This window comes from Temnothorax americanus, unplaced genomic scaffold (genome assembly GCF_048541705.1).
Source record: "Temnothorax americanus isolate GAGA-0224 unplaced genomic scaffold, ASM4854170v1 Scaffold310, whole genome shotgun sequence".
NCBI lineage: Eukaryota > Metazoa > Arthropoda > Insecta > Hymenoptera > Formicidae > Temnothorax > Temnothorax americanus.
In genome coordinates, this window is record NW_027509454.1 from 10,001 (window position 1) to 23,124 (window position 13,124).

The 13,124-nt window shown below is 34.7% G+C and overlaps 1 protein-coding gene across 1 annotated transcript in view; it reads left to right on the plus strand.

Moving 5' to 3' along the window:
* The window catches only part of LOC143901074 (5-hydroxytryptamine receptor 1E-like), a gene marked incomplete at its 5' end in the record, with an annotated part of 10,974 nt that extends 7,924 nt beyond the window's left edge, over window positions 1–3,050 (plus strand). The window contains one exon of the mRNA XM_077413032.1: window positions 2,731–3,050. Within this exon, the coding sequence (XP_077269158.1) occupies window positions 2,731–2,991 (261 nt within the window). The remainder of the gene's footprint in view (window positions 1–2,730) is intronic.
* Window positions 3,051–13,124: the final 10,074 nt, after the last annotated feature.

Here is a 13,124-nt window from a genome sequence, read left to right on the forward strand (position 1 = left end):
AGTGTGTAGTTTTTCGTTACCGATTTTCTGGAAACCGATTTTTTTAATTTTTCTAATTAACTGGTAAAAGAATTAAAAATATCGGTTTTCAGAAAATAGATAACAAAAAACTATACATTCTATAGTACTCCCCGGAAAATTCGACCATTATTTTATATGTTTTTAATACAAATTCGGTCCAATAGTTTTTAAGTTAAAAACGTTCAAACATACACCACCCGTAAAAATTAGAAAATAAAAAAAAAACGTTATTAACTTAAAAACTATTGGACCGAATTTATATTAGCGACTATATAAAATAGTAGAATTACACCAATATTGGAGCACCGATTACTAGGTCGACGGTGTATAATAAACAGAATAATAAATTTTTTTCGCCAGTATACCTATAGAATAACAATTAAAGTAATTTAAATCGACTTGACTGGCAATATATATAACGTCTTTCCTAGTAATCGAAGCTCCATCTTATAGTTGTTATTGCGATAAATATTACCACAGCCCCAGTGGTCGAATTGGCACGACACCCGCACGGTATACGGGAGGTTCCAGGTTCAAACCCTGGTTGGGGTAATATTTTTTGCAATAAAATTTAAAAACTATTTAATTTAGAAATTACATCAACTGACCTAAACCCATGGTCGAAATTAATAATGTCTCGATATTGATCTGAAAAAAGTGCTGTGTGAATCCGACAAACCAAGTTGGTTCACAGTTTTTCAATGTTCATATTGGAAAGACGTTATATATATTGCCAGTCAGGTCGATTTAAATTACTTTAATTGTTATTCTATATACTGGCGAAAAAAATTTATTATTCTGTTTACGAACTGTTTAATATATTCTATTTGCTGTAGTAATTCTTTAAAATATTCTTGGATAAACTTAAACAGCAGCAAGGATTTGAGAAAATGATTTACGTTGGAAAGATTTACGTCAAAAAATCAATTTTTTTTTATTTCTGTAACTTTAATGTTTAAGGTCTTAAAAATATTTTTAAAGATTTAAGTCAAAATTTAAAAAAATGGCAAAGTTTTAGATACTGTTCAAAAAATTGTCGTAAAAAAAATTATAAACAAAATTGCAAGTGAGTGCGGTAAATAATGTGGAATATCGTTAACTTTTGCTTACGAAACGTTGAACGTAGATTAACTCGAAGCTGATAGCGCAGTTGTGCAGGTTTTCATTAATTCATACGAGCACGATACGAGCCTCCTAGTACATATAGCTCTCTCTCATGTACAGCAAGCGTTGTAGATATGTGTATGCAAGTTGAGCGATTGTATCGTGAGTACTATCGATTCTCCGATTATCCGAGAAGATAAATTTGCCGCACGTGCATCATTTCAGCGAACTGGAAGAGTCGCTTTCGATAACTATCCGTAAACAAAGATGAAATTACACAAAATAAATTAAACGGCACTCGCGGGCAAAATTATTCCATATTGGTGGACAATGTTAACATTAACGGTTGAGCAATTTGCGCGGGATAATTTGTTATTAATACGTAATTTATGTCATTATTAGCGTAAACCTTGCCACGTTGACGTGCGTCTGACGTGCTGTGATGCGTTATTCTACATTTGGATATTGAATATTGGAGGATTATATTCGTAGAGGCTGTTCAATATTCAATATTTTTCTTGACGACATTCTCGCTGAACATTCAGTTACTGTGTAATATGTGTAATACACGAAAATCCGGCAGCCACGAACTCTAATTTGGCATTTGAGCAAATTAATTTTGAGTGAGGGATCAATGGATTAGCATAATTCCCTTCTATGTTTCTTCATTCATTCGTTTTCATACAAATACAGAATATTATTGATAATTTGTTATCCTAATGAATTTCGTTTTTAGTTTATCAAATGCTCCAATAGTTACTTAAAAATATCCCAACGCATTATTAATTATGTCACTGTCAATGTTTCTTTGTTTTTCGTGACTTCAGGCTATGACAGTTTACCAAAGTATTATTCATCGTTGTATAACGACGCATCATCCGTTATTTGGATTATATAAGGTCCAGGCTTTTTTATTTATTATGAAGGAACTTACGTTACTTATTCACGCACATATAAAATACACGTTCGTGGAAATTCCGCCATATGCATTACATGAAAATACGTGCAATAGAATTGATTATATGTAAAATATTATTCATCAATTACAATATATTTGTAAATCGTCATGTTGTTACGTGCGCGACTAAGTAAATCAATTGCAATGCAATCTTGTAGTACACACAATCGCCAGAAATATCCAGTGTCACGTATGTACAATATATTTGTGTTAATTCGTCCGTACGCCAGACATAATTGCAGGTCGCATGTTCGGTACGAATATTCTACTGTAAATGCTATGCCTTGCGACAAGCCCAACGCCTATATCTGATGGGATCGCACGCGGTAAATTAAGCGACCGTCCTCGGAAATGACGACTAATTAAATTTATGATAACACCTAGGTAAGACTAAATGGACCCGTCTCGCGACTGTATCATGCCGTAACCGGCGTCAACGATACTTGAGAAATAGTTACTGACGTTAACTGCCACGAAGCTACGTGACACGTCAACTTTTCTAGGTAGAAACCCCTGCATAATTGCAAGGGTAATACTTTTTGCTACTAGTAGCGCGACTATAATTTCTTATCGAGATCATAATTTTTTCTATCGGTCGTAGCCTAAATGTCGGCGACATACATTAAAGGTTGTTAATTGTATTACAGATGAACTACAAATTATTTAATGCCGCGCGTGATAAATCTGCCATGAATTATCAAGAGGGTCGATTTGACATGGAATTGGAACTCAATATCGACATTGATCCGTCTTCCGATCGCTGCAGGAACATGCGTTCAATGAGCTGTCCACGACATTCTCACAACGAATGTGTAAAGCCAGCCAATCTGCCGGATATACATTTAAGAAATACCACTACATCTACGGTAAGTACGTTTTTCTTTTCAATTAAAAATTGGTTTCTTTGATGATTGGTTTGGATCGAAAGATTTAGAATTTAATTAAGGGTAAAATTTAATTTTTAAATAATTAAGAGTAAAATTTAATTTTTTATTAATTTGGAAAATTTATTTCAATCCAATTTAAAGCTATAAAATTTAATTCCAAATATGTATATTAATTTTTCATAAAATAAAACCCATTTAGATTTACTTAAAAAATGGCGTTGCTTTAGAATTTTAGTACTCTGAATTTTCATTTGTTGTTATCTTTTAGAAAAGTGCATCATATTTTTTTGAATATCTTAAATACACGCACTTGTGTGTGACGGCATTAATCCCCTTGTGTTTACAATGTATTACACTGAAGTTGTGGCACGCCGGGCACGCGGCGTCTCGTCAGCTTCGGTCTTCGATCCCAAAATTATTAATGCGTCTAACGCTTGTCGAGCTCAATGCACTTTCACGTTAGTTAAGCGTCTTAACCGTGAAACGACGTGAAAGAGCTGATTTGCATCGCTGCCGCCAGTTTCCCACAACTAAGAGCACGGATCCCGTTACGATCCCGTGCGCTTTAATATTTCTATATATATATATATATATATATATATATATATATATATGCTGGTACATACATGATTCTTCTCGTCGTTAAACAGTCTTCAAGCGCATTTATTGATTGGGTCGAAACACGTATTCGAGAAATAAGAAGTGAGATATAAAGGGACGATTGCAATAACTGTGACCCCTTGATTTGACGATGGTTTCTGGTATTTTTTAAGCTGAACAAAAAATTATAAACGTCTTATGCTGGGGCACACTATGCGCGTTTTTGCGAATTGGATTCGCGAATCGTGCATTTGTATACGATGTGTGCTTAGCACGAATGGCATACAAATGCACGATTCGCGAATCCAATTCGCGAAAACGCGCATTGTGTAGCCCCAGCCTTACGAGGCTAACTGCTCTAGTTTTCGAGATATACAGTGTTAAAGTTAAAAATAAGGGGATGATTATGATAACTTTAGCTCCTTGAAATGTATAGTTTTTGGAGGCATTTTTGGCGAGAAACACGGAAAAAATAATAAAAAATTATATGATTAATATTTGTCTTTATTTCCAAATTTTGATTTCAAGTTTTTATAGAAATAGAGTTATATAGATTAGTTTTTTTATGCGGAAAAGGGGCTTCGCCGCAGGCGGATTAAGATTTACGTTCAAAAAACGTAAACAACACAAGACATTAGAACGAGGTCTACTTTACCTCACCCTGGCTTGCTTATTGTATAGGGCGAAACAAGGTCTATTTATATTATTGTACGATTTGGGTTTTCAACTTTCCATGCAAACTGAGGTCCACCCCCACCTATCCCCGTATATATGTGTACTGTCTATATAGGCCAGTCATATTAGACTAATCTTGAAAACTAAGCAAGATAGGGTAACTAACTATACAAACCTTTTATGTAGAGCGTAAAATTATCTACAATAATGATCTGAACAACATTTATCGTCAAGTCAGTCGTATAGCTTGCACGCGCCGTCAAAGTCCGAGACTCGGATCTCGAAAACCCTCGATTTCATCGGTTTTTGATGTTGCGTCAGTAATTTTTTTCAGTCATTTAAAAACCTTTTTAAAAAAAAGGTAAAAAAGAGCGCCAAGTACACGCATAGTAGTGTATATGTATTATGTTGTTACCCTGTTATGTTGTTACCTTAACAAAAAGAAGAGTCGCGCTTTGAGTGATCTATTACAATTACAAAAAAGGAATGATATTTCTTTAAATTAGAGCGCCAATTACAGAGAGAACATGTATGCCTCAAGAAATAATTGTTGCATTACTTTGAAAAATCTTTACATTGTGTCAATTAGAAAAGAATGTATGATAACAATTTTATAAGATTAAAAAATTTTATTTAAATTTAACAAGGGAATACAAGATATTTAAATACAAAGTTATTTACATGTGTATTTTTTAATGGCCACAAAGAATTACAAAGGTAACAGTACAAAATAAAAATATTTTATTAAAATACATAAATTTTTCTTGTAACAAAACTTGGCGCTGTTAGACCTCAAAATTTTAAATAAATAAAGACAACAATAAATAAAAATAATTCAGAGAAGAATGCGATGGGAGTAATATTAAATGATTATCAGCGTGGATGTGGGAGTGAATGATATGGGTGTGCGTGACGACGCGGACGGCGGATAATGCGGCTTATAATTAAGTATAGAATAAGTTTATTTATTTATTTAAAATTTTGAGGTCTAACAGCGCCAAGTTTTTTTACAAGAAAAATTTATGTATTTTAATAAAATATTTTTATTTTGTACTGTTACCTCTGTAATTCTTTGTGATTAAATCTTTTATTTTATTGAAAAATACATATATAAAATTTATATTTAAATACAAATTGTATTCTCTCGTTGGATTAAATATTTTAATAAAATATTTATATTTTGTACTGTTACCTCTGTAATTCTTTGTGACCATTAAAAAATACACATGTAAACTTTGTATTTAAATATCTTGTATTCCCTTGTTAAATTTAAATAAAATTTTTTAATCTTATAAAATTGTTATCATACATTCTTTTCTAATTGACACAATGTAAAGATTTTTCAAAGTAGTGCAACAATTATTTTTTGAGGCAATATACATGTTCTCTCTGTAATTGGCGCTCTAATTTAAAGAAATATTATTTCTTTTTTGTAATTGTAATAGATTACTCAAAACGCGACTCTTTTTTTTGATAAGGTATCATAATTTTGTGACGTGTATCACTTGGGTTATAATTTTTCGGAAATAAAAATACTACTGCTTAGATTTTTTCGAGATTTTTCGAGATATAAAGATCTACCACTTGTTACTTAGGTTTTTTCGAGGTATAATACTACCACTTTCTTTTTTTTTAGGTAACAACATATACACTACTATACGTGTACTAGGCGCCTTTTTTTACCTTTTTTTAAAAAAGGTAATTTTGTGCGGATATCATGCCTTTTTGTAGTATATTACGCATTTTATAAACAGTATGTACAGGATAAAACTATTTGGAGGTATAATACTACCACTTTGTTTTTTTTTCGAGGTAACAACATAACAGGGTAACAACATAATACATATACACTACTATGCGTGTACTTGGCGCTCTTTTTTACCTTTTTTTTAAAAAGGTAATTTTGTACGGATATTATGCCTTTTTGTAGTGTTACGCATCTTAATCTTAAAAACAATATATCTTATAATCTTATAAACAGTATATAATACAAGGTATGAAGTTAAAAGTGTTACGGACTATTATTTCTAAAGAAAACAACAATTTAATATTTTGCTTAGTTTTTTTAAAATAATAATCTGAAATCCTTTTAGTTGTACACCTTGTATATATTTTTCAATTTCAACATAAAACATAATTGCAATAAAGCATGATTAATGTTAATAAGTCGTTAACTGTAAAATTTTTTATTTATTTTTATTTGCGTGTCTAACTGAATGTTGTTCGCAACTGTATATGTACCGATATTTTCAGGTATCGATATTTTTGATAATTATTTTTACGTCAGACATAATTTTAATTCATCCAATTTTTATTATGTTTAAACATAATTTTCGTCCAATTTTTGTTATGTCTAGACATAATTTTAATTTAGGGATTTTAATTATGTCATGACAAAATTTTAATTCTGCCGCTAGGGAAATTTTAAGTCGATTCTTATGAATCAAGCTTGAATTCAATGCCTAGGTGTCCCAGGTTGCCGATGACGAAATCCACATAGTGCGCTCTATAGTTTTCGGTGTCCAGGTGTATTAATACCTTGAATTCGATGGCCACGTGTTCCAAGTTGCCGATGACGAGGTCCACATAGTGCGCTTTGTAATTTTCGGTGTCTACATGTATTAATACCTCGAATTCGATATCTACGTGTCCTACATTGGGTGCGTTCAGCCGATACTCCGCTAGCCTAGCAATCGTGAGCAGTCGCTCGTTTTCGCTCGTTTCCTCTCTTTTGACTTAATGGATTAAAAGGAGAGGAAACGAGCGAAAACGAGCAACTGCTCACGATTGCTAAGCTAGCGGAGTATCGGCTAAACGCACCCATTCAGATTTAAAGTTATTAATACACCTGGACACCGAAAACTACGAAGCGCACTATGTGAACCTCGTCATCGGCAACCTGGAACACGTAGACATCGAATTCGAGGTATATTTACACCTAGACACCGAAAACTAAGGAGCGCATTATCTGGACCTCGTCATCAGCAACCTGGGACACCTAGACATCGAATTCAAGGTATTATTACACCTGGACACCGAAAACTATGAAGCGCACTATGTGGACCTCGTCATCGGCAACCTGGGACACCTAGACATCGAATTCAACGTACGATTACACCAGGACACCGAAAACTATGAAGCGCATTATCTGGATCCCGTCATCGGCAACCTGGGACACGTGGACATCGAATTCAAGGTATTAATACACGTAGACACCGAAAACTACGGAGCGCACTATGAGGACCTCGTCATCGGCAACCTGGGACACGTAGACATCGAATTCAAGGTATTATTACACCTGGACACCGAAAACTATGAAGCGCACTATGTGGACCTCGTCATCGGCAACCTGGGATACCTAGACATCGAATTCAACGTACGATTACACATGGATACCGAAAACTATGAAGCGCACTATCTGGATCGCGTTATCGGCAACCTGGGACACGTGGACATCGAATTCAAGGTATTAATACACCTGGACACCGAAAACTATAGAGGGCGCTATGTGGACCTCGTCATCGGCAACCTGGGACACCTAAACATTGAATTCAAGCTTGATTCATAACAATCGACTTAAAATTTCCCTAGCGGCAGAATTAAAATTATGTCATGACATAATAAAAATCGCTGAATTAAAATTATGTCTAAACATAATAAAAATTGGACAAAAATTATGTCTAGACATAATAAAAATTGGATAAATTAAAATTATGTTTGACGTAAAAATAATTATCAAAAATATTGATACCTGAAGATATCGGTACATATACAGTTGCGAACAACATTCAGTAAGACACGCAAATAAGAATAAATAAAGAATTTTACATTTAACGACTTATTAACAAATCATGCTTTATTGCGATTATGTTTTATGTTGAAATTGAAAAATATATACAAGGTGTACAACTAAAAGGGTTACAGATTATTATTTAAAAAAAACTAAGCAAAATATTAAATTGTTGTTTTCTTTAGAAATAATAGTCCGTAACACTTTTAGCTTCATACCTTGTATTATATACGGTTTATAAGATTATAAGATATATTATTTATAAGATTAAGATGCGTAACGCTACAAAAAGGCGTGATATCTGTACAAAATTACTTTTTAAAAAAAAAGGTAAAAAAGAGCGCCAAGTACACGCATAATAGTGTATATGTATTATGTTGTTACCCTGTTATGTTGTTACCTCGAAAAAAACAAAGTGGTAGTATTATACCTCCAAATAGCTATATCCTGTACCTACTGTTTATACAATGCGTAATATACTACAAAAAGGCGTGATATCCGCACAAAATTACCTTTTTTAAAAAAAGGTAAAAAAAGGCGCCAAGTACACGTATAGTAGTGTATATGTTGTTACCTAAAAAAAAAAAGAAAGTGGTAGTATTATACCTCGAAAAAACCTAAGTAACAAGTGGTAAATCTTTATATATTTCGAAAAATCTCGAATAAATCTAAGCAGTAGTATCTTCTACGCTGATAATCATTTAATATTACTCCCATCGCATTCTTCTCTGAATTATTTTTATTTATTGTTGTCCTTATTTATTTAAAATTTTGAGGTCTAGCAGCGCCAAGTTTTTTTACAAGAAAAATTTATGTATTTTAATAAAATATTTTTATTTTGTACTGTTACCTCTGTAATTCTTTGTGGCCATTAAAAAATACACATGTAAATAACTTTGTATTTAAATATCTTGTATTCTTTTGTTAAATTTAAATAAAATTTTTTAATCTTATAAAATTGTTATTATATTTTCTTTTCTAATTGACACAATGTAAAGATTTTTCAAAGTAGTGCAACAATTGTTTTTTGAGGCAATATACATGTTCTCTCTGTAATTGGCGCTCTAATTTAAAGAGATATCATTTCTTTTTTGTAATTGTAATAGATCACTTGAAGCGCGACTCTTCTTTTTGATAAGGTAACATAATTTTGTGACGTGTATCACTTGAGTTATAATTTTTCGGAAATAAAGATACTACTGCTTAGATTTATTCGAGATTTTTCGAAATATAAAGATTTACCACTTGTTACTTAGGTTTTTTCGAGGTATAATACTACCACTTTCTTTTTTTTTTTAGGTAACAACATATACACTACTATACGTGTACTTGGCGCCTTTTTTTACCTTTTTTTAAAAAAGGTAATTTTGTGCGGATATCACGCCTTTTTGTAGTATATTACGCATTGTATAAACAGTAGGTACAGGATAAAGCTATTTGGAGGTATAATACTACCACTTTGTTTTTTGAGGTAACAACATAACAGGGTAACAACATAATACATATACACTATTATGCGTGTACTTGGCGCTCTTTTTTACCTTTTTTTTTAAAAGTTAATTTTGTACGGTATACAATAACAGTAAGCATGTAATGCATTCATGCATGAATATCGCGGGAAATTGGCCTAGATAATGGGACAATTGATGGATATCGATTATTGGTGCATATTGATGGTAATGATAAGCAATAGTACTTGTTACTGTCGCTAATGATAATTTCAACCGTAGAAGCAAAAAGTAATTTTAGCTCCTATATTTAGTATTGTTTAGTTCTATCATATGAACATGTCACAACGGTTTTATAAATGAATTTATCGTATTAAAACGCAATTAAAGTAGCAATCATTGGCGGTTTAATTGTATAATCTGTTTGGAATAACAAAATCAAAAGTACCTACTGATTTATTGCTAAATGATCCATTATATTTGTAATTCCTGTCTCTTACATAAAATTTTATATTATATTTATGTAAATATAATAGGAGTACAGATATAACACTTTACATCTGACAATTTCAACCATAACCTCCTGGTGGGGCCATCTATTGTAAAACGGCAGAGACTTATTTGTACACCTATAAAGATCCTTCTCTAGATCTCGATATTGTCCCTTTTCGTTGCACAAAAAATTTTGCAAAAGTTATTGCAATTTAAATTTAATTAATGATAAGATCACATTGTGAAACTAACCATTGTAAATTGCATCTGCCACGAGCATAATTATTATCTACATTCGACGGAAAGAAACGAAGAAAGAAATAGTGAGAATAACAAACACATTCAATGTAGTGATAATTTACTTTGTGTGACGTATCCATCTTTTGTTATAAATTAATACCGATTATGAGCAAGAAGGCAAATTAAAACATATATGTAAAATATATACAATTCCTTTATACTTATAATGTTCACGTGTGAAAAGTTACATTATTCTACAATACACTCTATGTTTGCATAACGAAAAATAAATATCCTTCAAATTCCTTTGATATTCAAACATTATTTTACAATATATTTTTTTTTTAATAAAATTGAAATTGTGCAAAAAAAGTAGCTAGAATCATGAAATCGAATCAGACCAGGTTTTTTGATAATCAAAAAAATTATTTATAATTAAATAAATAAAACGCGTTATTATATTAAAGTAAGAATATTACAAGAATTTTTCAACAGAAGTATTAGTTTATTCTAAAAAATATTAAAATTTAGCAGGCAGGAAAACGTTAATTTTCGAGAAAATGCACATTCACGAAAAGAAATATATTCAAAACAGCAATGAGCCTAAAGATTTGAAAGATTTGAAAGTTATAAAACAATTAATCTCAATGTCTTAATGTTTAAATTCACTTCAAATTACTTTGATCTTTACTCGCATGTCATGTAATGTTTTTTAAAAGTCATGATTTTTCAAAAATATTTCCCTCTATGTGGATATTTGAGTAATAATATTTAATATTTCCATCTAATACAGCCATTTCCGTAATTTTTACCTTTTTCAAAAAAAAGTAAAAAAAGGCGCCAAGTACACGCGTGGTTGTTACCTCGAAAAAAACCAAGTAGTAGTATCATTAATTTTAAATTAAAAAATAAATAAAATCTATCCTAACCTAGGTGTGGTAGTAGGTTTAATTTTTCTTAAAAAAATTATTATATTACAAAATTGTTACTCTATTCAATCCAAGTGATATCTACCTCAAAAAAATTTAAATAACAAGTGGTATCTATTTAAAAAAAATATGTGAAATTTTTTAATACTACGCCAATTACAAAGAAAGAATATATATAGTGTTTCGTGCGCGACCGAGGTACCCTCGGGACACGAAGTATGCCGGGACCACCCTGTCCAGGGCGCGGGGCAAGAACCAAGGAGGTAGCAAAAAGAGGGTTCAAAAAACGCTCGCCGGGTTTTCTGACAAACACACTTTATTGCACATAGAGTATTTCTCGCATTCACGCACCCGAGCACCCGGAGCATTCGCGGGATGGCGGGACGGAAATCTTGAGTCGCTCCTTCTGTCTGCGTGGCTCGCGAAACGGAAATCTTGTAGAGCGGTAGATGACCGCCCTCGCGTCCGGAGATCTTGCTCGCGGTTAACGGATATCTTGTCGCGAAGCAGACGAGCGACCGCGGTCACGAGGTGCGAGATGCTCAGGCTTTCTTGTTGTCTCGGGTACGCGATAGTGAGTTCGCTTTTTATACAATCACTATACGCTGTACATTCACGATGATGGTCCGTGTTCACGAACGGCGCGGCACGACAAAATGGCCGCGAGAGAGGGGTCGATATCGGGATCGAGCTCCCTTCGCTGAGTTATTGAGAAGTGCTCGCTTGCACTTACGCTCGGTTATCACAACACGTGTTGCAATCACGATACCCGGGCTGACTGCAGGTGACGGTCTCGTTCGGCGTCTGTACAGTCTTTTAGATGAGGATCACGGTACCGCACGCGGTGATCACGTGATCTGTTTGTGCTCGTTGCCCACTCGATTGCGGGCGACAACTCGTCAATCTCGTCTGACGAGAGATATTGCGCGACGACTAATGCCGCTCGCGACAACACTTGTACGCTCGAAACTACCCTCGCACAGGGCGTCTCGCGTTCCCAAATACCGAACTCCTCGCAGTCGGAAAACGGCTCACTCTTCGCGGCACGAGCAAAGGAGCGATTCGAGATGTTTCACGCGGCGATCTCACGGATGCGGCTCGCGATGAAACTTGATTACGGACGTCACGCACTGGCGGTCGAGACCACTCCCGATAGGCACAATGTCGCAAACGCCCGGCTCGATGTTTCTCTTTTCGCGGCAGAGAACAGAAGAGAGCGCGGATCGATATCGATTATCCTTCGTCCCGATAGGAGACCCTCGGCGGGGGTATGGGCCTCACGAAGGGCGAATCACATCGATCCGCGATGTAACGCGTTGCGCGGTATACATATTTCGGAATACGCGTGCGCGTTTTGCAATCGCGCTGTCGAAACGGTAGCGCGATACTCGGGTGATCTCGGATAAGGTCGAGTCAAGCCCGAGGGTTGTTTGTGCTTGCGCCAGGGGCGATTACTTTCGCGACAGCGCCCTGCCACCTGATTTTACCTTAATCCTAAACATATAGGTATATATACAAGGTGTCAAAAATAAAAGTAACCACCCGAATAGGGGGGGTAGATTGGGTCAAACTGAAAAGAAAAGTCTCGTACCATTTTGCAAAATTCGCAATAGTTAACGAGTTATTAAATAAAACGTCTGAGCGAATGCGCGCACAAGGAGCGATAGAGGCGGGCCTCGGCGGCTGGCTGGGCTGGCACGGTGCCCGGCGCGCGGCGAGCGGTGGGGGTCGAGAGACGACCGGCGAGCGGGGCGCGGCGCGGCGCGGCGAACGTCGAGCTACAGATGTTATACACTGCGACGAAAAAGTATTAGAGCCAGCCCATACTAAACTTACGATAATTCCTTCGCGTAAACGGGATTTCCTTTGCGTAAAACGGGATTTTGTAGTAACTTTACAATAATTTACTCCGCGTAAACGAGTGAATTATCGTAAGTTACACAGAAGTAAAAGCCTCGCTAAACTAGTAACAGTAGGGAC